The 25,451-nt window shown below is 33.8% G+C and overlaps 5 protein-coding genes across 11 annotated transcripts in view; 4 read left to right on the top strand and 1 right to left on the bottom strand.

Annotated features, from left to right (window-relative positions):
* Window positions 1-584: 584 nt before the first annotated feature.
* On the top strand, window positions 585-2,261 carry LOC109540890. 2 transcript variants are annotated; one of them, XM_019909412.2, is made up of 8 exons: window positions 585-760; window positions 996-1,056; window positions 1,116-1,282; window positions 1,333-1,521; window positions 1,579-1,709; window positions 1,772-1,911; window positions 1,968-2,048; window positions 2,113-2,261. In XM_019909412.2, the coding sequence occupies exons 1-8, from the start codon at window positions 758-760 to the stop codon at window positions 2,121-2,123; spliced, it is 783 nt and encodes a 260-aa protein (XP_019764971.1). In that variant the 5' UTR covers window positions 585-757; the 3' UTR covers window positions 2,124-2,261. The 2 variants fall into 2 exon arrangements, with proteins under 2 accessions (XP_019764971.1, XP_019764970.1); XM_019909411.2 differs by having other exon boundaries at window positions 586-760; window positions 1,968-2,044.
* A 633-nt stretch (window positions 2,262-2,894) lies between these two features.
* On the top strand, window positions 2,895-5,274 carry LOC109540880 (transcriptional adapter 3-B). Of its 2 annotated transcripts, XM_048670457.1 has the most exons (8): window positions 2,895-3,226; window positions 3,442-3,611; window positions 3,670-3,873; window positions 3,956-4,100; window positions 4,154-4,272; window positions 4,331-4,498; window positions 4,553-4,737; window positions 4,809-5,274. In XM_048670457.1, exons 1-7 carry the CDS (start codon window positions 3,037-3,039, stop codon window positions 4,733-4,735), a joined length of 1,179 nt encoding a protein of 392 aa, XP_048526414.1. In that variant the 5' UTR covers window positions 2,895-3,036; the 3' UTR covers window positions 4,736-4,737; window positions 4,809-5,274. The 2 variants fall into 2 exon arrangements, with proteins under 2 accessions (XP_048526414.1, XP_019764945.1); XM_019909386.2 differs by having other exon boundaries at window positions 4,553-5,274.
* An 81-nt stretch (window positions 5,275-5,355) lies between these two features.
* LOC109540872 (protein DENND6A) lies at window positions 5,356-8,147 on the bottom strand. Of its 2 annotated transcripts, XR_002172259.2 has the most exons (9): window positions 7,868-8,147; window positions 7,529-7,798; window positions 7,288-7,473; window positions 7,024-7,232; window positions 6,768-6,970; window positions 6,437-6,708; window positions 6,161-6,382; window positions 5,764-6,106; window positions 5,356-5,646 (listed from the first exon to the last, which is right to left on the bottom strand). XR_002172259.2 is itself a non-coding variant. In XM_019909373.2 (8 exons), exons 1-8 carry the CDS (start codon window positions 7,994-7,996, stop codon window positions 5,912-5,914), a joined length of 1,686 nt encoding a protein of 561 aa, XP_019764932.1. In that variant the 5' UTR covers window positions 7,997-8,147; the 3' UTR covers window positions 5,356-5,911. The 2 variants fall into 2 exon arrangements, 1 of the variants encoding a protein (XP_019764932.1); XM_019909373.2 differs by having other exon boundaries at window positions 5,356-6,106.
* Window positions 8,148-9,899: 1,752 nt separating this feature from the next.
* Window positions 9,900-23,708, top strand: LOC109540879 (ceramide glucosyltransferase). 2 transcript variants are annotated; one of them, XM_048660997.1, is made up of 7 exons: window positions 9,900-10,420; window positions 10,513-10,654; window positions 13,101-13,305; window positions 14,551-14,663; window positions 14,731-14,996; window positions 20,567-20,756; window positions 20,814-21,010. In XM_048660997.1, the coding sequence occupies exons 1-7, from the start codon at window positions 10,323-10,325 to the stop codon at window positions 20,859-20,861; spliced, it is 1,062 nt and encodes a 353-aa protein (XP_048516954.1). In that variant the 5' UTR covers window positions 9,900-10,322; the 3' UTR covers window positions 20,862-21,010. The 2 variants fall into 2 exon arrangements, with proteins under 2 accessions (XP_048516954.1, XP_019764944.1); XM_019909385.2 differs by lacking the exon at window positions 20,814-21,010 and adding an exon at window positions 22,348-23,708 and having other exon boundaries at window positions 9,928-10,420.
* Window positions 23,709-23,977: 269 nt separating this feature from the next.
* The window catches only part of LOC109540888 (phospholipid scramblase 2), a 3,375-nt gene continuing 1,901 nt past the window's right edge, over window positions 23,978-25,451 (top strand). The window contains exons 1-4 of one of the 3 annotated variants that reach the window (XM_019909405.2): window positions 23,988-24,132; window positions 24,738-24,806; window positions 24,861-24,956; window positions 25,011-25,157. In XM_019909405.2, coding sequence (XP_019764964.1) covers window positions 24,084-24,132; window positions 24,738-24,806; window positions 24,861-24,956; window positions 25,011-25,157 — 361 coding nt within the window. In that variant the 5' untranslated portion in view covers window positions 23,988-24,083. Of the gene's footprint in view, window positions 24,133-24,737; window positions 24,807-24,844; window positions 24,957-25,010; window positions 25,158-25,451 lie in introns of all 3 variants that reach the window. The other 2 variants (XM_019909404.2, XM_019909406.2) reach the window with 2 other exon arrangements.

Below are 25,451 nucleotides of genomic sequence, written 5' to 3'. Positions count from 1 at the left end.
TCGATTCAGTCGTAACAACGTTAGTGAGGAAATTCGAGTAGTTTTGACCCAGAAAGCGAAATTTGAATATCAAACACTTAGGTTCAAGATTATGCTAAAATTTCATGTTTTCCGTCCCGTTTTTGCTCATTTCTCGGAGGCAAAATGAGCAAGAACGCTCATTTGTACATCATTCTAGAGTGCAATTGGGTGAAAGTTTCCATAGTGAAACCCATGTTTTTCAAACTGATAGAACTCATGATTCTGGGTAATTTTTATGAAACTCTGCATCTTTAGAGTCAAGTGTCTTTCTTCTACAGATAGAGAAAATTTATAGCCATCAACAATTTTGATACCGACATTTCCTAAGCTGGTAGAGCTCAGGTAAACTACGTTTTTTTTGAGCAATTTCAGTTTTCGCGAAAAATAGTCGCGGGTGTTTTTCGAGCTTTTGTGGCTTATAACAAATATGTATATGGCTCATATCAGTGAAATATTGGAACCTTCTACAATTAAGAAACATTTTGAGCGACCAGAAAGACATTTTGCGTGTATGTCTGGTGGCATAGGCGCAGACCAGCTCTGGTTTCAACTCGTTTCTGATCTTCTGACAGACAACTTCTGGTCTTCTTCACTAGGATATGTTAGGTTATTGACATTGAATTGAGTTGTTTACACGCTGGACTTGTATCATCAAAACGAAAGTTGTTTATTAGTCTATATTAGTATTTTCAAAAGAATTTGCCGCAAAGTTTTCCGGATCAACCAGTTAAATATAATGGTAAGCTACCAGTTAAAGTGTTCTCAACGTTCATGAATTGAAAGTTTGCCTTCAGTTAGGGTTTTCCGATTTAATAAAATTAAGTTGTAGAATATCTCAGCTTAAATTAACAATTGTGAGAATCGCATTCCGCGTGATCGCACAAACAGATTCATTTATACAGCTATGCTCACAGCACATTTCAGCAACAACAAAATGTTAATAAAAACCTAATACTTTTACTCTTTTTAAATAGGATAAAATATCGTTGATAAAGCAAAACGAAAACGAGACATTATTGACTGAATATACCTCAAGTAAGTATCAGCGTATATTTTCTATTCGCAACAATTTCGTTAAATTAAACGTGTTTTAGTTCTCTTAAAAAATATCGAGGAAGGAGTTGCCACTCATGATCTGAACCAAGTGCAACAGGATCTTAAAAAACTGCAATGGACTATGCGAACTAGGTTTTTTCAGGGCGAATATGCCGAACCTAAAAAAATGGATCCGCATCAAGAGAGAAATGGCTATCCTGATTCAGTAAGTCCTATATCTATGCTTCAATGAGATTGGTCATTAAAATTCTTTAGTCCTCATTAAAAAGAAAAAGAGCAGACGACACGTCGATCTGCAGGGATATTAAAAACGACTTGAGACTCATTAAAAGAGACTTGGGATTCCACGAGAAGAAGGTGCTTGAACTAACTTTACCGAAAGAAGATAAAAGTTTACTTTCAGTTGAGCCATACTGCGTATTAATTAATAAAGCTAATTCTTCCGTAAGTATACTCAAACTAATTTTGTGTGTGTAAACATAATAACAAAACTTTTCTCAGTTTTTGGATGCGCTGATCCAAGAAACTTCAAAAAATAGCGACAAAAAAGTACAAGAAATCTCAAATGCTGATGAACCTGTCGCCAAATGCAGCAGAAAAATGTCAGATTCCAAAAGAAATGGATTACACCTGTAAGGGCTGGCAAATTTGACTGGCTTGAATTATTCAAATTATGTATTTTGATTTTATTTAGAACTGTTGATGCCTTTGGTGCTGTCACTCAAAAATTGTTGTCGGCTTTGATCCAGGACAAACCACCTGTAAGTTGCAGTGATAAGGCTCCTCATGTTACGAGACAGTCGGAAAATGGAGCAAAATCAACTAAAATAAAAAGTAAAAACCCCAAGCAGATTTGCACAGTTTAACAATTAAAAAATAATAATTTGTAGACAGAAATTCCTTAGATAGAAGACTGCTAAAAGAGCTGGTCGATCAGGGGATTCTAACGCCTGAAGATATAAATAAGGTTGGTATGTTTCAATACACTCCATTTTCTATCATCTATACACGCTGTGTTTTTATTTTATGCCACAGGATACCGGTGATGAGGAGACTTCAGCGGAATCCAAAAAAGGCCACAGTTAGATTAGTCTATCCACTAGTTTTATTATGTAGAATATAATTGTCGATAGTATTTCTTATTGGTTTACGAAAAAGCAATAAATCCCATTTTATAAAGCGTTTATTTTAGTATTAACTTAACTAGAAATCTTCGTTGCCTTTATTAGGTGCTCAAAAACGTTTCTTCATAAAAATAAAAATTGCCCCAAAATGTTTTAAATCATTTTTCATTTCGATTTAAAACCATCAATACATTTTGGGAAGTGTTACAGCAGGCAAATGGGCACAGACTTTAAAAACTTAACGCAATTTATTTAAATATGTTCCTTCAATTTGATTTACAAAAATTTTTCACAAGGCGCTAAATGTATTTTTTTTTTTAACGCACAGATTACAACCTCTGTGATCTGTGGCTACACGCAAGTGTAGTTTGAAGCACAGAGCACAGATGACACCTGAGCGTTTATTTTCATGCGTTTACGTCAGCACCCTCGGGAATTTGTGTATTGCCGATTGCCTAAAATCGGTGAGAGCAAATTCACCTGGTCTAGACCAGGTGAGTTACAATTTACATGTGTGAGAATCTTACTATTAGGCGCAAACACAGAACTGACGGAATCAAGAGTTTGGTAATCTGTGATAGAGAAATAGATTAATATCGCTTGTGAATATCAAATTTGCTTCTCACCGACTTTAGGCAATCGGCAATACAAAAATTCCCTGGGAGCATATTCGTAGAGGCATGAGAATAAACGCCCTGTGGTTTGAAGTGATGATTGACGTATTGTCAAATAAGGTTCACAATCACATGTTTTCTGGGTCACATGTTCATATTTTCTAATTTTCTTTCCAAAACAAAAGTATAAGTAGCCTAAGTAACAAATATTTCTCAAAAAAATGTTGGTCGCCAAACGTTCCTCATATACTTCTTCAAAAAGTAGCAAATATTCTTGCAAACTTAAAGAAATGTTAAGTTCACCTCATCCAAAGTTAGTAGATCCCAAAGTTCCAGATATTAAGGATTTTTCTACTGTTCCCCTGATGAAGCAAAGCGAAAATGATGCATTATTGCCCAAATATAAGTCAAGTAAGTACTAATTTTCTCAAAAAACACATTTGAAGCTTCTGTTGACAAAAGCTACATTTATTAGTATTGATCATTCTCCTAGCCATAATTCTAAAACATCTCTAATTCGTTAATGAGCAAGTGAAATAAAGTTCTGCAATATTTTTCTGACAACTGTTTTTCATTTCATCACCAAAACTCATGCATTTAGAGAGTTATCTATATATATGTTCTAGTTCTACAAAGAAATGTTGAAGAGGGAGTTGCAATGGATGATTTGGATCAGTTGCAACAAGACCTCGAAAAACTGTTGTGCACTAATGCCATAAGAACTCGATTTTTCTTGGGAGAATACTCTCAAGCGGAACAAAAGAATAGTCATATAGAAAAGAGAGGCCACGATAGGGTAAAGAGTAGAAGAATGGATTCACTTTTAACATCTAATTTAACAAAAATAATCGCAGGTATCATTAAAAAGAAAGCGACCAGATGAAAAATTTAACTGCAAGGATGTGAAAAAAAATATTAAAAGAGATCCATTTAGATCATACAGTGAAAACTCTTACAAGGAGATACCAAAGATTACTCTACCGAGAAATGACAATTCTGACAAATTTTTTGCGTCTATTGAACCGTACTGTGCCCCAGTTAGTAAAGACGATGTAGTAGTAAGTATAAAAGAGTTCTTCATGAGAACCGTAAATGCACTGAAAAAAAATAGGGCAGAATTCAATGTCGATATATTTTCAGTTCTTGGATACACTTATTCAAGAATTTTCAAAAACTGTTGACAAAAATATACCGGATATTGGCGAACATTATGCCAGTTCTTGGTCAGAAGAACTTCTTAATGAAGAACAAAATGAAAATGGCTCAAAAGTGACGAAAGTGAAGGGTAAATCAGTGTATCCGCAATCTTTGTTTGATACTTATTTTTGCTTGCTTCAGCTTCAGAATCCTCCAAAGTGAAGGTTTCGACCGGCCATAAAGTTGGAAGTTGTTTAGATAAGAGATTGTTAAAGGAGCTGGTTGAACAAGGGCTATTGTCTAATGACGATGTAAATAAAGTGGGTCATTCGAGCGTAATTAATAATTTAATATTTTTCATGCAAACATATTTTTTAGGATGAGGCCCCTGACGATGAAATTCTATCAGAAATTAAGAAATCCTATGAAGAATTGAATACAGTGAACAAATTTAATCTTGAAGAATTAAATAAGCTACGCTCAGCAGTTTTGAACGACATTCACTGCAATGAGCTCAAAGATGATCTAAACAAAATTGATAAAGAGGTATACACAAATATATATATATTTAAATTTAAGTGCTGATAGTGAAGTTTTTAGGTATTGGACCTCTATAACAACATAATGCGCGCAAGATTGCAGGATGATGGCAAAGATTACGATAAAATATTTTCAGAAAAAACTATTAATGAGTTCGAATGCAAAGCAAACGCTTTATTAAGACAACAACATGTTTTAAATCGAGAAATCAATAGTATGGCGGATATGTCAATGCTTTATTGATGGTTAAATTCAATATAATCAGATTCTTGACTGATACCACCCACCCTTGGGGACGGTACATTTATAGAATCTGGTTATATTGAACAGATCTTAATGATAAGCAGGGGCGGTTCCTCAATAAGTATTAATTGATAGAACCTTTGACGCCTGCAGAATTTTTTCTCTGCGGTGGTCGGTTTGCTTTATTTCCATTTTTATTAACAATATTTTAAATTATGATATATAAAAATATGCTCCCAAAACATTTTTACTAGTTTATATAAATGTGCACTACCAAAGTTTTATTCCAATTATTCCTGCCGCATGTAAGTTTTTTTGACTAGTGAGAAAGCAGGTTTTTTTTCTTGTAATACTGTGTAGAAAGTTATATAAATGTAAGTTGAATCGCGGTTATACTACAAGATTTTTCTAGTTGTTTAATTTGATATAGGTATTAGGTAATATATTTGAAATGAGAAAAACATTTATGTGAAGGAAAACACGTTTTTGACATTATACTTATTATTTAAGTAAGCAATATAAAATGTAAATAACTGAGACTGAATTTTTATTGCTAGAAATAATCCTTTTGCCGGTATTATAGTTATGCCTAAATCCTAGGTATTATGGAAACACCAAGAAATAAAATAAACGTTTATTCATAAAATATTCGCAAGTATATAAAAAATTGTTCATCATTGGACGACTGTTAATGTAACATATACATTATTTAACAAACATTTATAAAAACTTATATTAAATGTTGCCTGCTGCTAAACGAACTTGACTTGACAATAATAAACATTAACTATCAATATTTCGATTCTTAAAAATTGACATCCTCTCGAACTTTTGCAACTACAAGACTCCAAGCCAGATCTTGAACTTTACAAGTCACTACCTGGGTATTGAGCATATCCAAAATTCATTTCCTACAAAAAATAATCTCATGTGATAATATAAATGTGAAAATCCTGTTTCCAAATAATATACACTCAGATTTTGGCAAAATTTGATCATTTGTCGCACACTTTTAGTGATAACAATACCTAAAGCACGTAAATTTCCCATGAAAACGGTAGATACCAGATCTCCAATTTAAAATGGAAAATGATCTAAGCAATTCTAGGAAACAGCAACGGGCTGGGAAAGAAAGTGTGGAGAAATACTAATATTTCCAGCCCCATTAAACCAGTATCATGAAATTTTCAATATATTCTTAAGATCATCTGGAAGAGATGTTACAACATCTTGCATCCTTTCATTTAGTTGTTGCTTCACGGTTTCACTAACAGGAATCTCATTTTCACATTCTCCAATTTTGTTCTTCAACCGCAGAACCATGTCTACCACTTCAACTTCAGGGCGATCTTGCACCCAATTTTTCAAATCCTAAATTAAATCGCATTTAGCAAAGCTAACTGAAAACTCGTCTTGCTTACTTACTGCGTTAGACAGAGCTTCGGTATGAAGGGCTTGCAATTTTTGAGCCAATTCCCTATACCTTGAATGGTACCAGGAATTAAAATTGCGGGATCGGAAAAACTTTCTGTAGAGGCCTGTCCAGTCTCCTTTTATGTTTGTTTTGTTGAGAGTTAACTGCGGTCCACCTGTGTCCAATGTTGTAAAGAAGTTCTCTGGATTGAAAGGACTGGGAATGGGTACGGCCTAACCATCAGTGTATTTTTACAAAAAATTATTCCTAGAATTCGAATAACATACCTTGAAAGCAGATATATCTTTCTGTAATGGCATCAAACTAGCAATATATCTCTCCAATGGGTACATGAAGCTGTGAGTTAGTTCCAGTAAATGCTTCCTTAATAAGGCAGATTGAGCTTCGTCGGGCCGGTTAGAACTTACCCCAGTCATCAGATTTTTAATAATATTTTTATCTTTTTGCAAAAAGGGTTTATATGATGTATAAATTCCTGAAGAGTTTTCAATCATTTTTGATAGGGCTGGCTTCTTCACTTTGTACTTTGAATTCTGACCTGCAAAGTTATAGGCGATGAAGTAGGTATATTTAGTTCGTAAGTTGGCAAGCGCTTACCAGCGCCATCATTCAGTATAATCGTATGGGGCCAGTGTTGAAAAGTTTTGGCAAAAAATGGATTTGTTACCCCCAAAATGGCGGGAGGCGGAAAACGAGGGAAACGTTCCTTACAAGTGTATTGCTTATATTGTTTAAATTCACTATCATGTATGGTAAAGTAAGGTCGATAATCTCCACAGAACTGCAGTGGTGAAATCAGCCTTAAAGTGAAATGTTTAGATTTTCAGTGATTTAGGATTTTAATTCAAGTTACCTAGTCAATGCTAAAACCATAGAGGAACAATTTGTAGGAGATGAAGCCATAACAACAATAGGCTCTGATGTTATAACAAGTTCCCATAACAAATGAATATGAGATAAGACAGGTTTGAAAAGTTCAAAGAGATTTAACTCCTCCACTTGAGTTAAAACCTTAAATTCTCCGAATTCATTTCCTCTAACGGAGCTTACAGGGATGCAAGTCTGAAATAAGTAAAATGTATATTAAAGTCGTGTCGCTAATAATATGCAAGAATACCTGAAAGACCTGTCCTAAAATAGGCAAACCCAAGCTTATTCCAGGCGTTGGGGGTGGCCATCGTTTTATGTTATTACAAATTGCTTCTAGACATTTTTCCCCATGATCAAAATATTCAGGTGCAATATAATCGCATATTTCGGTAAACAAGTTATTAAAGGGAAGGTAAGACAACAGCACAAGGCTCTAGAAAAAACGTATATACTGAATTTGAAAGCTTGCTAATAGAACAAATTCTTACTTTCTGAAAATATCCTCTGGGTAGATTAATATCTCTGACTTGCCTGAAATAAACATAGCCCCAAATATACCCTTCATCTATCTTCAGCGCAGGGGGACATTTCATATTATAATTGACATGTTCAGAATTAAAATCTCTTTTGCTTTTAGTAGGTAATCTTATAACAAACTTGGTATCTCCCATACATCCTGAGTTGGAGTCTGGGAAAGCTGAGTAACAAATATTCGATATTTCCTGTTCAGTCAGTTGAACATGTTTGGGATACTGGGTCTAGAACAGTGAACATTTAACTCAGAACTTCGGGTTTTAATAATTAAATGATATGAAGTTGAAATATACCTCTAGGGCCTGTCCTAATTCTAAATCAAATGTTACAACACAAATGCAATGTAACCAATTGCTGAATCCTTCCCACACATTAGCCGAGACAAAATCAGTATTGTTACTATCATTTTGTCCATCTGTCATGTTTATTTATCACTAACAAACGAAAGAAAAACAAACATAACTTTCTAACCATTAATTTAACCAACAAATCGGGTGAACAATGACAGGTGATTGACCATCAAAAATCAACAACTGATCAGAGTTGCCATCCTACTAATTTTTGTGAGTGTTTATCTGATTTTCACTCCTTTTCGACGACTTTTCCACATGATACAATGAATACAAGGTAGGATCTTGCGTCGATTTGCGTGACGTCAGTGGAGGTCAATGCGTTTCGTAATTTTTTCCTGTCTGCTAAATGTGATTAAATCTAGCTTATTTAGTTTTTATCACATTTAATTATTTTTTCATAAATCTTCTTTATAATTACAAAATGCTTCGCAGTAGGTTTTAAACTTGAAAATGAAAAGTAACAAAAATTTATTTATTTTGTAGGCTAGCATAGTTGCCAAATCTGCAATAAAGTATAGCGTTTGCTTTTGGCAAGTACCCCCAAAGTTCGAATTGCAAATTCCTCTCATAATCATCATTTTTGAAATGCTGAGGGCATATTCGTATCCGCATGACAACAAGCATTTTCCTATAGCTTGCACACGTTCTACAGTAAACTATCCAACTGCTAAACGCGAAATGCTCAGTTGTTTGTCTACAAGATTCCCAAACACGCCCAAACGCATTCACCCCATGATTCAATGAATTCATTGAATGGTACAATGAATTAATTGTTTCGTTTGGCTCTACCGGATTTTACGAATGACGCTCTGGCAACACAGCAAGCTAAAACGCTGAAAATCAGAGATCTTGTAAATACTTTTTTAGGGTATTTTTCTTCGCAAGAAGCCCAAATCAGGTCCCAAACGCGATTTTGAAAGCATTGAGCTATACAACAATGCAAACCATATACTCATATAACGTTTCACTTTTGAACTATTGCGTTTTAAATTCAATGAAAATCTGTCTAGGTTACATGCATTTTAAATGGGATCAGCTGTTCACTTTACCAAACTGCTAACCAGTGACGTCATGTGTGCACGAAAATCGAGTTTTCGACCGATTAATATCCTACCTTGTGTTCATTGTATTATGGCTTTTCCATGCATCCATTCACAGAACCATCCATTCAAAGACATTTACTTGTTTTTATTAGAATATTGGCTTCACTGTATTCAAGCTATCGCATTGTCTGTATTTTTTTTATCCCATAGTCCTTAAAAAATAAAGTCCAAAAGAAAATTGAATATGGCGCCAAATTTAAAGCTTGGCCGACCGAGAAAGAACAAGAGAGAGAGCAGAAGGAGCTGCAAATAGAGTGGGAGGTCTGATAGTGAGTAGTCTGTGGCTGACACATTAAACGCTACCACAGAATATCCCCAGGAGATTTTCTGTGAACGCTACTAGAGGGCACCAGCTCCCGAATAAATGAATTTATTTATTTGCAATGGGCGTATTTTAAAGGTAAAAAATTCGTATTTTAATGTAAACTCTTTTCGTTGTTAAACGAGTACCAACCACAATCAATGGGCGGCAAATCGGGGCATACTGCAGACCAACAGAAGACAATGATTTTGCGATTCGCTTTTTTCTGGCATCACTTTCTGTCACCTTAACTTCACAACTTTGTAAATCGCATCAACAAAAAATAGACAACATTTTGTTGGGATCTATTTTAAGGGCCTTCCATAATTTTTAATAAGGCAAAGATCTAAGATAAAGGTAGGCAGTACGTTTAGTTTAATTAAAAGTGCTAAGGAATGGGGTAAACTGAGTAGGGAGAAAAGGCCCAGATTTAAAAAATTACCAAATAAATTTTAGTTTTACAGTTTTTTTGTGTTTCTGCATTTGTTATAGTCGAATGCGTCAAAGTTTTCTGGTTAATTTGTATTATCTCTAATCATCGCAAGGTGAGAGTGAGTCACAACTGTCGAGATACCTTTTATCTACACAATCTAAATAATTATGTGGCGTAGTGTCTATAGCACATGAATCATGGCTTCATTATATTCATTTTCCGTTCAAGTGCGAACTAGTGCGGTTGTTTTCCAATTTTTGGGGAATTTCCTGCAAGTTCTGTTAAAATAATTTGAGTCCTGCCCTATTCGCACAGGCGTGATTGGTAGAATTTCATTGGTTAATCCACTTGACACATGACATTCTACAGTTTACAACACGGTCGGCTTTTAGTTCATCATAATATTGACGGGTATCATGAGATATCGCGATCGCGATGTTAAATTTTCCGGTGAAGTCTTAATTTGTTAAGTGTAGTAAATTAGATTTAATTATGTATAGGCAATTGTGATATCGAATAGCATAAGAAACCAATGACCAATAATTATAATCAAATCAAATGGCGCCAATGATTTACACCCTGTATGGTTTTGCGATATTTTTCTTCGTTTTTTGGTGTGCTATGTGGTTGCTTCACTTAATAGCGATATTCTATGGGTAAGTCTTAATTTTTTCCTTATTTCAAACTAACCTCAAATGCCTGTACACTATTTACAATCCCTCTTACCATGGACTTCTTGTCTTTCCAGAAAGTACAGGCTGCACAAAAAAAACCCAGAGCTCTTGCTGGATGAACCATATCCAGGGGTCTCTATTTTAAAACCTCTCATGGGAGTTGATCCTCATTTAGTTTCTAACTTGGAGACGTTTTTTACTATGAGATATCCCACAGTAAGTTTTTCGTTTACTAACAGACTAATTGCTTTCATTTTATATTAGATGTTTTGTGGAAATATCCAGAAGTAACATTCATAATAATACCACACTTTGGGCTTCATAATAAATTTCATTCTTCTATATCAAAACAGTAGGTACGCGTGTACTACAGGCACAGTATTAAATTCATTTTTTAATTTCCAAATGCTATTCGTTCAAACAATATTATGCATTTAAGAGGAGCAACATTTTTTGAGCCTTTTATTGAATTTAATTGAATTCCACTCAACTCAATGTAGGTTTTCTATTGGCCACCCTCATTAAATTTTTGTGTGCGTTTCTAAACCCAACAGTTAAAATAACTACAGCAATATTGATCAGAATCCTTGCTTCTTAATACAGTGTATTCAAGGACAATTTTTACTACACACCTTATGCTATCATAGCTTGCTTTAATAAGCTGTTGACTACTGTCCACACCACTAAAACATACTTAATGCCGCATACCTACTTTACTATTTTATAACTCTCAATTAACTGCCTGCCTGACAAACTCCCGAGCTTGATTAACATTTTTTTACATTTTACCAAGTTTATTTTTTTGTGTACCCTTTGAAAGCCAACTTTCGGATAATAATCGCTGTAATTTACATTAATAGAAAAATATACAGGGTGTCAGGAAATGGGGACAAAGTTTTTCGAAAGCTGAAAAATAACGGAGCTGCAAGGCTTTGAAGTTAGATTTAATATTTTATTTGCTTGTTCACTTTTTCAATTCAAATTTCACATTCACCCCTTAATTCTATTGGGGTGGAATAAAAAGCTGTAACTTTTTTACTTTTTAGCAACTAACAAAACACGGAATGAAAGAACCTATAAAAACACACAAAAGAGGTGAAAAAATCTCTGAAAATAAGCTTGTTTTCTTTGACAATCTGTATATACCTACTTCTCGCAACTACAAGCTCTCATTAGAAAATTCCTAATTTCTAAGCAAGGACAAATAAAAACTTGAAATTTTCACAGTTTCTAGAGAAGATCTGATTCTAAATCCCCTGAAAATGCCATCCAAATCATACTCGATCCTGATTTTTGCCAACTTTGAAAGTGTTGGTCGAAAAATTTCTACTTCTCGCAACTGCAAGCTCTCATTCAAAAATTCCTAATTTCTAAGCAAGGACAAATAAAAACTTGAAATTTTCACAGTTTCTAGAGAAGATCTGATTCTAAATTCCCTCAAAATGCCAACCAAATCACACTCGATCCTGATTTTTGCCAACTTTGAAAGTGTTGGTCGAAAAATTTCTACTTCTCGGAACTGCAAGCTCTCATTCAAAAATTCCGAATTTCTAAGCAAGGACAGGTAAAAACTTGAAATTTTTACAGTTTCTAGAGAAGATCTGATTCTAAATCCCCTGAAAATGCCATCTAAATCACACTAAATCCTGATTTTTTCCAACTTTGAAAGTGTTGGTCGAAAAATTTCTACTTCTCGCAACTGCAAGCTCTCATTTAAAAATTCCCAACTTCTAAGCAAGGGCAACTATAAACTTGAAATTTTCATAGTTTGGGTTCATAGAAGGAATTTTATTCTGAATCCCTTGAAAATGTCATCTAAATCGTACTCGATCCTGATTTTTGCCCCCCTTGTAAACGATCTGAATGCTGATCGAAAAATAAATCATTCTCGCAACTGCAAGCTCTCATTCAAAAAATCCTAATTTCTAAGCAACAACAAGTAAAAACTTGAAATTTTTACCGTTTCTAGAAGGGATGTGATTCTGAATCCCTTGAAAAGTTCATCCACATCGCACTCGACCTTGATTTTTGAGAACTTTGTAAATGCTGATCGAAAAATAAATCCTTCCCGCAACTACAAGCTCTCATTTAAAAATTCCTAACTTCTAAGCACGGACAAATAAAAACTTGAAATTTTCACAGTTTCTAGAGAAGATCTGATTCTAAATACTCTGAAAATGCCATTCAAATCGCACTCGATCCTGATTTTTGCGAACTTTGAATGTGTTGGTCAAAAAATTACTAGCTACCTAGTTTTCAATTATTTAAAGCAAAAAATACTTGTAAATGTAAAATATAATTTGGTGAATACGACTGGATATTTTCTCAACCTTTCAGGAAACCATTTAGGTTTCCTCTGTTGGTTCTCCTCGGAAATCGAATATTTAACATAAAAATTAGCATAGCAGTTTGACGCAAATATCCGCGCACGTCGTTATATTGAATTATTGTTGTGTGATATGAATGTACAATATATCGCACAAGATTCGTTGCCATCATTTATTAGGAGACTTTAGGTTTCTGATATCGCTCTGATGAATCAATCAACCCCTGAGGAATTGCCAAGGCTTTTTTTTTAAATATCGATTTCTGATCTGATCTGTCTTTTTTTACAGCAGCATTTCCGCTCTATTGCTATTAACCCGGTTTCGTTCTATTTTAGTATGAATTATTATTTTGTGTAGAAGATGAAAAAGACCCTGCTATAGAAGTAGTAAATAGTTTAATAGAAAAGTATCCAAAAGTCCAAACAGATGTATTTATCGGGGGTTCAACTGTGGGTGTTAATCCGAAAATTAACAACATGCATAAAGCTTTCGAAGCATCAAATTACGACTTGATTCTCATCTCAGACAGTGGAATTCGCAGTAAGTACAAAAGCAGTTTCACTTGAATACATTTTCACTGAAATGGAAATGTTATTGAGTTTTTAGACACTTTTTTTCACCGTCACGGTTATCGGTGGTCATTATTGCATTTTTAAATAACATTGATAGTGGTTGAGAAGAGTGCACACCTAAGGTCACATCGTTATATCCTTGAAATGCACACATTAAGTGCTTGTAAAAATTTAATAACGCAAGAATCACACGGACAAATGAATTTTGTGGTCATTTAATCATTATCATGACATTGTGTTATTTTTACTTTTTTAGGTACACGGTATGTTTAACCGACAACTTACAAGTTCAAATAATTTCTTGACTGATTTGATAAATAAACTCGTTTCTTTCATTGTAAACGCACTGTATATGGGTAATTCTATCAAAGCACGGCTAGAAAAAAGTTGTGGTTGTCCCATAATATTGAATTTTAGATAATTTCAGCAGATTGCGTTTCACACTTTACTTACATACCTTGCATATGCAGCTGCAATATTACATTACCTGTGGTTTTTAATGATAAAAATGGGCAACAGAGCTGAGTTTTTAGGGCTTTATGCCGTCGGAGAATATAATGTCTTTAAATGTGTTTTGCTCGAGGCAAAACAACCTCTGACGATGCAAGCCACCTTTGCTCGCGAAACGTTAGCAAGTAAAGAAATTCTCTTCTGCCACGCCCTAAAATCGTGAAAGGTTCACCAGTTAAAAAAATTATCAAACGAGTCAATCCAGTGTAAGCTTACGAGCCAAACATCTGTTGAGAAGCAAAACACTCGCGGTGCTGAAATTATTTTCCGCGACGGCCCAAAAGCCCGAAAATCTAACTTTCTAATTTTCCCTTGTGACAGAAATTCGATCAATGTTTGGTTTTCCTAATCTGAATACTCTTGTTGTTTTATGTGGTTGAAAAATCTATTGTTTGCCCGTTTGTTTTTAACAGGCAAACATTTCAGATGGAAACGTATGATATGAATTGAGCTTTCACGTTATCTGTTAACGGAAACATTAGGCATTCATGATTTGTATCCCTGTTCCTCTTTGTTTTCGGTTTGATTCTTACTTTTCGACGCACGCGGCCCATTCATAAACTACGAAAAATACGTCGATGTCTAATAGTTTGCCGCTTACTTTTTTCATAATTAATAATAATCATAACATGATTTTTTCTTCGTAATTTATGGTTGTTTAATATTTCATCTCAGACAATTAGATATTGTAAATGTTTTGTAGTGAAAGAAGATACGCTCCAAGATATGGTAAATCATATGACAGAACGAACTGGTATCGTGCACCAAATGCCGTTTACCAGCGACAGAAATGGATTTGCCGCAACACTAGAAAAGGTAAATGAAAAAACTTTGTAATGACTGAATGTCTGTCAATGTCGACTAAACTGATGCGTTGTTTCAGATTTATTTTGGTACAGCGCAGTCTCGCATGTACCTATCCGCTGACTGTGTACGAGTCAATTGTCATACGGGCATGTCAACCCTTATGCGCAAACATGTTTTAGAAGAAGAGGGCGGTTTGAAAAGTTTTGGCTGTTATCTCGCTGAAGATTTCTTCATATCTAAACACTTTTTGGATAAGGGCTGGAAAACGACAATCAGCAGCCAGCCGGCTATGCAAAATTCTGGAGTTTGCGACGTGCACAGTTTTCAAGCTCGTCTTACTAGGTGAGTCAGTTTTGCATTTTTATAGTTTTTACAAACTAGTGGCCGAATGAAATGTCTGAAGCAATACGCATTTCCAAGAACGGGACTATAAAATTTTGCAATCAGTGATAAATATTTTTAGAATCTCGTTTACTCATTGTGGTAAATAAACGTTGATAACATGGTCTGAGGAGATCACAGTTCAACAATTTTTTCCCCACATTTAAACTGGGTTTTTAATAAAGGAAATATGTTTTGTTGTATTCATCTATTTTGAGTAAATGTGCCAGTAACGAGCTAATTAATTTATTCATTGTTGATCAATCAATATAGTTTACGAGTGACTCATATTGATATACTCATATTCACCGTTTTATTATTATTATTGTTAGCATCTTCAATAGCATCTTCAATAGGTACCTGCTTATTAAATTGTTAAAAAGGCGTATAACTGAATGTATCGATGAATTTTAAGGGCATGGACTTATCGTTATTAAACGCAGATAATGCCTTTTTTTCAGCAAATGCAAGAAATGCTGTCGGAGCGATTTCAATAAGGTTTCACACCATTACATTACCTCATCTTCACATATCTAGTTAATACAGATTAATGTCGATAACAACATTATCTTTGTTTAGTTTGCAATGAAGGCTACTAATATATAGAATGGAATTTCCGATACGAGGGCCATACCTGTTAAACTTCTATGATTGTTTAAGCATTATGAACGGTTTATTGCTGAAATAAATATTTAAACTGTTTTAACCATTATCGCATGTAAATATACGCTTGCCGTTGTAAAGAGCACATTTTTGGCAAGGATGTTATGACCTAAATTGGAACTAATAAACCACGTCAGAACGGGATTTGTGCACAGGTACAAATAATTTAAATAATAGTCGTTTAACAGTTCAGAAGTTTAAATTATTTTGCACTCCACTTGTGGCACCATCAGATCAATCAACATGTTCATCCAACTGATTTATTGGTTCTAGAGGTAGCACGCAAAAAATCAGATCTAAAATGCGAATATCGAATATCAAGGTACACATAAGGAGTGTATATAATGTAATCGAAATACTATTGATCATTTTGATAATTCCGTTGTGCTATCTTGCTTGTTGTTCCGCCAACACGAACACGTGGCGCAGACCCTTCATAAAAATAAAAAAAATAAAAATCGGGTTTGGATAATAAGTATTCTGAAGTAAATAGCTAGATATAAATAATTGACATAATTATCTGGAAACCTTTTACCAAGCCCCATTCTAAGTTGCCGAAATTTCCGGTTTCACAAGAAATTATTTTGAGGCCCCATTATGTTGAAACAGGAAGAAATATGTGCAGCATAAATTGGGGCCTTTGCCTTAATATGGAATTTTCGGCACTTATCGATGAAAAATTGGAGCAATAGCGAAGGGCAACCGAGCGGCTGAGCCTATAGTAAGCCAATTATGGAACAGGTAATAATTCAAACGATATTGCCCGATTTCGCTCTGTGCATCAATATGCTCTATATTAATTCGAATTTGTAATACCTGATAAAGTTGTTTACCATATTCTCTTGATTAGAAGTGAGCACATTTTTCCTAGACAGTATTTACTTGGCTTGATTTACTGGTTTATAATTGTTACAGAAACGGAAACGATAGTCATTAAGAACAGTTCAGTAAATACGTTCAATTCACACAACCCCGTATTTTTGGTCTGCTGAAATCAATCGATGTTCGGGCCATTGTTAATAGATCAATCTTTAAATAGAACGTCGTAAATTATTTGTCTTTTCAAAGTGATTTAGTTGAACCATGCGAAATGTTCCAAATGCTAACCATAAATTACTGTTGTTGTTCTAAGCATTTTATGGCAATAAGTGTTCAAATTAATGATTTTCACTAAACAGGTATAAAGCGTGGATAACACGTAGAATAAAGAAACTGACGAGGTTGATTTGATAAATGATTCGTTAACTTGTGTTGAATTTATTCGAGCTTCATGGTTGGAAACAGTTGTTAATAGTTAGTACCTACTGAATTTTCCACAACAGGGAGAATGAAGGTGATAACTGCTCTGAAAGAAAAGTTCTTCCACTTCAATCGATTAACGAGCATTAAAGTGATTATCAAATTTCTTGGCGAATAAATATGGGCAATTTATTGACGCAAAACCCGCATTGCAGTTGACTTAGCACATTTCGTTTGCTTGGTAATTTACGATATAATTTTATTAAATAAACCCCAGCTCTTAAATTCTCTAATATTCTGTGGACATTTTCCTAAAATCAGTGAACAATAAAGCCCCTGGGCCGAGATAAATATTTGAAAGCTTAATGAAACGTCGCTTTAATTTGCCTTCGCAAAGAACCGTGAGTTTGACGTCAAGGACAGTAAACGGTTATGTAAATTATGTTTTACATCAGGGATGAGTTAGAATAATCGGGTTGTAAATTGCCCTCCAAATTTTTGACGTGGTCTCGAACTCGGGGAGTTTTGTTAATTTTATACTGGAAAACACATTTATTTATAAAATCTTCCGGTGCGTACGTAATTTTTAAAATTACCAGATTAGATAACCGATCGTTATTAGTAAATCCTAGCAAGTCTCATTGACACCGATAAGGTACTAGGTATGTGCTTTCTAAGTCATGCGAATTTTTAGAACCAATCGCACTTTTATGTTTGTACATTGGGATTACATAAAACCTACATGTTCTTGTGGTAATGTTTTTAATTTATTTACCGAACAACAATGTGACATGATTCAGCGCCAATCTTGTTATGCTAAAATCTCAATTATCACATGATTAATTACTTGCCGTTGCCATTCATCGCTTTCAAATGAAATGTGCATTAAGCATACACTCGGTTAAGTAAATCTGACTTTGTTGTCGAATGTTCACCACTAAAAGTAAGAACGCATTAATTCGCATCCGACAAGCGAAACGAATGAAAATTAATATTTCAAATGAGAGAACGCACATACATACTAGAGGTGTGGTTATTTTTCTATAACGGGTTACAACGTTCAATTTCACCTTGGTAATAGGTTTCAAAATGAGGTTCCAAAAGGAACATGTTACTCTTTAAATTTTTCATTAAAAATGCAGAATGATGATGATGATGATAGTAGAAATAGTAATGATATATAATGATTTCCTTTATTAAAAACATAGTTCTTAACATTGGTAAACGTAAAATAAAATCTTTTAAAATCAAAAACAAAACATAGGTCATAAGTAACTACTTAAAGAGCAAAAAAACTGATAATAATAACTAGTGTTTAAATAAATTAAACGGTTTATATGCGAAAATGTGTAAAAATCTCATTTTCATTTAAACATGACTTAACATTTAAAAATAATTTTTTTTGCAGTTGCTTTTTACTGATTAGTTCTTCGCCCGTTTATGATAGCACCCGCTTTAGAAAATAATCTCTCGCATTTCGTTTCACAATAACATTAAATAATCCACAATAACACCAAACAGAAATGCGTGTTTGGCAAACCTGGACGAAGTATTACTGAGTTAATTTCGGTACCACCAAAAAATAATTAAAAAAAATATGTCGACCTTACAAAGTTTATTACTATTCAAAAAGTTTTATTTCATCGCTCACTGAATTTGTATTTAAAAATGGCCAGCTTGCTTAAATGTAGGTGCACATTCTGCTTAAAACGTTTGTTATTTTACATTTCAACTGTGATGGAATTTTTGTTTTAGACTCTTAGTTTGCTCATAGCCCATATGCAAGTGCACATTCTGCTTAGTTTACTGGTAATGGGCATATAACTCCTTAGCTAAGTTTCTTGAGAAAAATCCCTTCAGGTTTATGAGACGGTTCCAAAAACAACGGATTTAATTGGCAAACAGCTGCAGCTGGTGCGAAGTGCGCACAACTGTTTCTGTTTTATGAGACGGTTCCAAAAAGAACTGTTTAAATCGGCAAACGGCTGCAGCTGGATAGCTCGCTCGACGGTGTCCGAAGTGCGCACCGTTATTTCGGTTTTATGAAACGGTTCCAAAAGGACCGGTTAAATCGGCTAGCTGTAACTACAGTTCTCACCTCAGGAATAATGTTGCATAAGCCGTACTGAATGCTCATGGGAAAACAACAAGCACAATATTATTTGGAATGTTGAATTTCGGATTTCCTTCCTGCCCTAGAAGGAGCAACAAAAAAATCCTTTTTGATGAACACCGAACAGTTTATTACTTGGAAGAATGTCGCCAATATTTCACGTTAGGATTAGGCGTTCATAACTCATAACTGTTTTTTAGAGGTGTGAGAAATGGTTATTTTTCTGTAACGGGTTATAACGTACCAGTTCCACCTTGGTAATAGGTTTCGAAATGCGGTTCCAAAGGAACATGTTACTTTTTAAATTATTCATTGAAATGCAGAATGATGATAATATATAATGATTTGCTTTATTAAAAACATAATTCTTAGAATTGGTAAACTTAAAATAAAATATTCTAAAATCAAAAACAAAATATGGGTCAGAAGTAACTACTTAAAGAACAAAAAAAACTGATAATAAACTAGAGTGATTAAATAAAATATACGATTTATATGCGAAAATGTTTAAAAATCTCATTTTAATTTAAAAATGAATTAACATTTAAGAATAATTTTTTTGCAGATGCTTTTTACTGAGTCTACTTCTTCGATCGTTTCTGAAAGCACCCGCTTTAGAAAATAATCTCTCGCATTTCGTTTCACAATAACAACAAACAGAAATGCGTGTTTGGCAAACCTGGACGAAGTATTATTCCGGTTAATTTTGGTACCACCAAAAAAAATTTAAAAAAATATATCGACCTTACAACGTTTGTGACTTCAAATAACTTTCATTTCATTTCTGAATTTATATTTAAAAATGGCCAGCTTGCAAAAATGCAGGTGCACATTCTGCTTAAAACGTTTGTTATTTTACATTTCAACTATGATGGAATTTATGTCTTAGACTCTTAGTTTGCTCATAGCTAATAGCAGAAATCCTTTCTCTTAAGATTTCTTACAGAATGTCAGACATCTAAATATTTATAGACTAAAAATGCTGAATTATATATTCGCAGCAACTAAACAAATTTTCGGCTAGCTGTAACTACGCTTACAGGTTACACGTTTGGAACACTGTTATTTTAGCGGTTACTAGAACTAGAAACCAGAAGAAACTCTAACTATGAAGTCTCGAGGCCTGTTGAGACACTTACTGTCGTTCGTTGTAGATCACGTTAATGTTGAACGAAAATCCTGAATGACAAATTGTTGTCTGCTCCGGAATTTGTTTTAAAGGTTTAAGTAATCAGTGATGATTAGCACTCCCAAATAGACAGGATTTTATCTGAGGTCGCACTTAACTTGGGAAATATTTAACCCTAATCTTAAACCATGCATGCCAGTGAATTGAATATGTTTTACACTTTTCAATAGCTATGGTTTTACTATGACTATCCCTCATGAGTCAACTGGATAATCATGCGGAATTGGGTCATATGATAAGGTCCTGATTGATGTGCTTCTTATTTTTTTCTACTTGCCTTGAGGTACCCAGATTTAATGTAAATTATATTTCCAAAATTTGATTCAGGTGGGCTAAATTGCGGATGGCAATGTTACCATTGGTGATCGTTTTCGAACCCTTAAGCGAGTGCATGGTGATTGGAGCATGTGCAGGATGGGCCACCAGTCTTTTGTTTAGATGGGAACCGCTGGTTTTTTACTTAATTCACATTCTAGTATGGTTTTTATGTGACTGGCTGTTGTTGTCAATTGTACAGGTAAGTGACTTTAAAAAAACGTAAAAAATAAAAATGTCTTCGATTAAATACTCATAGGGTATGTTAGAAGACAGTGGTTGTTACATTCGAGGTATCAGGCTATAAAAAAGGTTTCGTGAATAAGTAGGTATATCTGGAAATAGTGATGAAACGTCAGCGAATTAAGCAACTTATTAATAGAAAACTGACCAGTAGACAGTGGAGTGACTGCTCCATTGTGGGAACGACTAATAAAACATTCAAGTACTCGATAAGTGTCGTAGACTTTTATTAGAAAATTATCCTATTCATTTATAAACCATTGAGTTCTAAAAATACTTGCTATTTCAAATATGTACTAGTTTTACTTGTCTCCAAACTTAATAACATCGTATTGTCGGTATTTGAAAAAGGAGTTTCTAATGATCATTTGTTCCACAAAGTTTAGCCTGACATGTAGATTACCCATGTCAGGTAATGACTTTATATATGTTACCATTGGAATAATGACCGAGTGTACGATTCAATCAATATTACACTCATTTAACATTTTTTACAATTACAAATAAAATAATTTATATGGCTTTTTTTCTAAATGCATTAGCCAGGTGCATGAAACTGTTTGTAAAACATTAATTTCAGGCTAGAAGTTCTTCTAGTTGCTGATCACGGTTCTCCAAGTTAATCACATTACATTGTCTAAGTATCGAATCATTTACGAACAATTGTTTATTTAGCGAGTCACCTGGACAGCTTTTATTCATCAATTTACTTCAACCAGTAATTTCTTTGATAACTTATTTATAACGGAATCATTTCCAAGCTTTATTAATCGCAGCACAAAACTACATAAGATTTCTTTAATTCTGTGCGGAGCTAATAATTTTATAAATACGCACTTTGTTGTTTATTTACATTAGGACTAGGAAACGTTCACAACATTATGCAACATAAGTATTAAAGTAATTGAATCTAGAAATACATTCAGATGGCTGAAAATAGACAGTTATTGCAATTTTTGGACGCTTTGAACGTTCATTGAAAATTGTGACTTTTTGCCAATAAAATAAACTTACCAATGCTTTTCCCCATTACTAATACTAAGTAAATTTAAAAACAACGTATTTAATTTTCTATAAGTAGACTTATCTACTGGTTAATTTACATAGTAAATAGTTGGTTGCACAATTAAATTAATTTCGCACTTATTTATAGTTGAGCGATGCAAGTGCACAATAGGTTTTAGTCATCGTTTTTTAGACTTTTGCTTAACGTGTGTCTTTAAATATAAAATATATTATAGAACACTAGTTGTAGTTGCAACCCTGGCCAGTTACCTGATTTAAACAGTCCTACATGCAAAGTGACTGCCTTAATTAAACGATTTAATTACTCATTTGGTTAATAATTGTTGATTAGCTGCTTTATTATGTCTCATCAACGCAATTTTTTAATATCTAACACTCGGGGTTATAGGTTAACCAAGATACCACGATGTTGTTGGAATTAGGTACATATTTTACACACCTCAAGGATAAGTCACAATTAACTTTCCTTTGTTAATGTTGTTTTCATCTCATATTAAATTGGTCTATTTTTAATTGAATTTCAGAATGGTTCCTTGCCTTTTAGCAAGTTTGAGTTCATAATCGGATGGCTATTTAGAGAATGTACAGGGCCATATCTCTTTATCTTAGCAGTATTTGATCCGTCAATACGATGGAGGAATAGATGCTTCAAACTGGCTTGGGGTGGAATTGCCCAGGAAGTCAGTCCTAGATCGAAGTGTTGAGAATCTAAATTAACCCGTTAAATGTACCAAACATGCGTTGTCGTAAATTATGATTGACTGAAAGTCTGCTATGCCATTGTAATGGAACCTTTATTTCTACATTTTCCATATGTAGATATTCTAAGCGCAAAGTTAAAGGACATTATTTGGCTACAAATGCCGTTGGCTAAACTATTAGCGTTATGAAGACGTTAGATCTCCAGAAGTATAAAAGTGATTTTTTTAAGGTAATTTTAAGATATCATTGCTTAGTTGTAAGCTTTATTCTCCACATAAGTTTACAGTTGAATCACTTGGACGCTATTTATGCGAGAAGAGGCTGCAACTCACTCAATTTAATTTATTGTAGATTACCGAAATCGTATACGTAACGTATTTTTGTAAAATTTAACGGCTTCTAAATTCCTATACTATAAGCAACAGTAATTCTAATTAGAATGTTCTTCCGAATATGTAAATTAGGTGTAATTACAATATTAGGAAAGTGGAAAATACTGGTAACATTCTACCTTTTGAAACTTTTAAAGCAACTAGGGTTGTGTCTTTTTTTCGTAACACCAGCAGCTCATCGTAAGAGTGTAACAAAAGTAGCTGATGGTTTACAAAAATGCTTGTGTTACTTAAAGAATACTACCACTTCATAAAATTTACAAGAATTTTTGTTATTTATTATTTAATAATGTAGGGATATAAATGAAATATCACATGATTTATTTCGTATTGCGTAACTTTGAGTCGCTTTTTCGTTTTATCATCCTGCCTTTTTTAAGTAGTACCTAGTGTTTTAGTGTAAGATTTAAGTGATAGATTATTTATTTTTATTCTTTATACACTTCTTTAGAAACCAATTTAGTTTTATTTGTTAGCATGATTATTGTGACTGATTTATAATTTCCCAGGCTGTGTGCCATAAATATGGACAGAACAAACGAGATATTTTCGACAAACTACTTTGATATTAGAAAATGTCTCTTTTGAATTCCCAAACAAAGCCCAATTTTTGTAATTAGTTTAAGCATAATTCGGTTCTATGCTTTAATTGCCTGATAATAATAACACAAACATTTTTATTTAAATGTATTATGTATTATTTTCAGTAATTAAATTTTGTTATTCACAATCTCTGTTGAAACGAAATAATTTGTAAAGATCGATTTTAATAAACACGTTTACATTGTGAATGGTTGTTTTTATCCCTCACTTGAGCACTGAAAGAATGAACGTTTGAGGGGCCCACAAGCTCGACAATCTCGGATCCTCTCCAGGATGAGTATCAAAGCAAGAAAGTGTTAAAGGATAAAAAGTTTCTTGATCACGATGAGCACAATCAAGCAAATGTATTAAAAAATCGGTCGAGATTGTAATATACTAATAATAAAAAAATGGTGGCGAGTCTCTTACAGATACGAACCTATTTATTTAAAACAATGATGTCGGAGAGATTAGATAATGATAAAACTTATCCGTTATCCTTTTAGACGAAGTTGATTGTGTTTAATTGTGATCAAAGCGTACATGTGTTGTTTTGTAAAACTGCAGTGTGAAAAATAGTTAATATGGATAACTTGAATGCCTACAACAATGCAAGTTACGAGCAAATGGAAGGTACGTAACTATCAGTGATAATTACTTAATTGAGAGCAAATTGTTATAGATAATTAGGTTTCCGCATAAATCCAGCTTCCTAATTCGCAAAGTATAAACATGAATTTTGAATTTCGGATATGAATACTGAAAAACCGTCTCTTTAAGTATTCGTTTTGTCGTGTCGTTGTTACCAAAATAATACACAATATGATTAAATCTTTTACAAGCTTTATGAGTCATGACGAAGATTAGATGGCACTTTAACAAGCACTTTTTAAATATTCATTTTAAGTTTCGGTTAATTATTTAAAGGCTTTTAACATCGGGGGAAATGCTGGTTTATAAATCATTTCACCAATTTTTTATTCCCTACTTGGTCTAACTTATTTCCAGAGATATTCGAAATAATCCATTCATTTATCAGTAGGTCCACATGTGATCTATTATTGATGATATTTGCTTAAACGTATCTGATTTACAGCTTTTAGATCTCGATCGAGATATTTATTAATTGGCTCTAAAATAAGATTATTTCATCTGATGCGTCCGGTTTAATTTTTTTGTTTTATCCAACATCTTCACAGCTTTGAGTCGTGGTGAGGTTCTTAATTTCTATTTTTCAGACATTCCATTACCTGTATTTTCTGAAACTAATAATTCGCTTGATTATAAGAACGTGCGTCTTGATACAGGTAGGCAAATCTTGTTCACCTATAGCTAATAATGCTAGCTATTTTACTGTTCAGGATTTGAATCAAATCACAACATGACTGCGACTGAATCGGTATACTCACAGCGCGTTATTACTTCTCAGCCTCTCTCAGGAAGCAATGGAAGCTTAGGTATTTAGAGAACACCAGTTAGTTGATCTTTTACTAGGTAGTGCATGTTTTTAGAGTCTTCTGGAAATAGAAGAGCCATACCCATATCAGTAATAAATCGAGATAATTTTGGTACAACGTTCCAATCGCCTATTAATGGTCTCGACCTAATGAGAAATGCTGATCAACTGATTATTCAACAAAACTGTGATGTAACTGACTGTAGGTACACATAAGGGGGCGAAGCAGAAAAAATGCTTTAACACACCAAGATTATTTTGCGTGTTTCTTAAATTTGTTGTTAATTCAAAAATCGACTATATCATTGTTGATAAGTTCTATATTGTTGAGGCGGATTCATTTTTTACAAACTTCTTTTTAGGTATTTCGCCTCAAAAATTTTTGTCTTTAAAAAAGACACAATTTCCTCACGTCTTTTATTACAGATTGATAAATAGTGCTCCTATTTTACAATAAGAACGAATTATTTATCAAAAAGTAATCAAGAACTATCAC

Source organism: Dendroctonus ponderosae, unplaced genomic scaffold (genome assembly GCF_020466585.1).
Source record: "Dendroctonus ponderosae isolate FM_Combo_2020 unplaced genomic scaffold, Dpon_F_20191213v2 Dpon_F_20191213_1, whole genome shotgun sequence".
Lineage (NCBI taxonomy): Eukaryota > Metazoa > Arthropoda > Insecta > Coleoptera > Curculionidae > Dendroctonus > Dendroctonus ponderosae.
The sequence above is the reverse complement of the archived record's forward strand: the minus strand, read 5'-3'. Positions and strand labels throughout refer to the sequence as shown.

Excerpts from the sequence above, each read along its gene's own strand:
- LOC109540879 (XM_019909385.2), top strand. The coding sequence starts at position 10,323 with ATGGCGCCAATGATTTACACCCTGTATGGTTTTGCGATATTTTTCTTC. Across the intron at positions 14,997-20,566 it reads TTTCAAGCTCGTCTTACTAG|GTGGGCTAAATTGCGGATGG; the intron begins GTGAGTCAGTTT and ends AATTTGATTCAG. Across the intron at positions 20,757-22,347 it reads TGTTGTTGTCAATTGTACAG|AATGGTTCCTTGCCTTTTAG; the intron begins GTAAGTGACTTT and ends ATTGAATTTCAG.
- LOC109540872 (XM_019909373.2), bottom strand. The coding sequence starts at position 7,996 with ATGACAGATGGACAAAATGATAGTAACAATACTGATTTTGTCTCGGCT. Across the intron at positions 7,799-7,867 it reads AATTAGGACAGGCCCTAGAG|ACCCAGTATCCCAAACATGT; the intron begins GTATATTTCAAC and ends TCACTGTTCTAG. Across the intron at positions 7,233-7,287 it reads TTTTAGGACAGGTCTTTCAG|ACTTGCATCCCTGTAAGCTC; the intron begins GTATTCTTGCAT and ends TACTTATTTCAG.
- LOC109540890 (XM_019909411.2), top strand. Across the intron at positions 1,912-1,967 it reads AAAATCAACTAAAATAAAAA|ACAGAAATTCCTTAGATAGA; the intron begins GTAAAAACCCCA and ends AATAATTTGTAG. Across the intron at positions 2,045-2,112 it reads CGCCTGAAGATATAAATAAG|GATACCGGTGATGAGGAGAC; the intron begins GTTGGTATGTTT and ends TTTATGCCACAG.
- LOC109540880 (XM_048670457.1), top strand. The coding sequence starts at position 3,037 with ATGTTGGTCGCCAAACGTTCCTCATATACTTCTTCAAAAAGTAGCAAA. Across the intron at positions 3,612-3,669 it reads AAAAGAGAGGCCACGATAGG|GTATCATTAAAAAGAAAGCG; the intron begins GTAAAGAGTAGA and ends AAATAATCGCAG. Across the intron at positions 4,101-4,153 it reads AAAAGTGACGAAAGTGAAGG|CTTCAGAATCCTCCAAAGTG; the intron begins GTAAATCAGTGT and ends TGCTTGCTTCAG.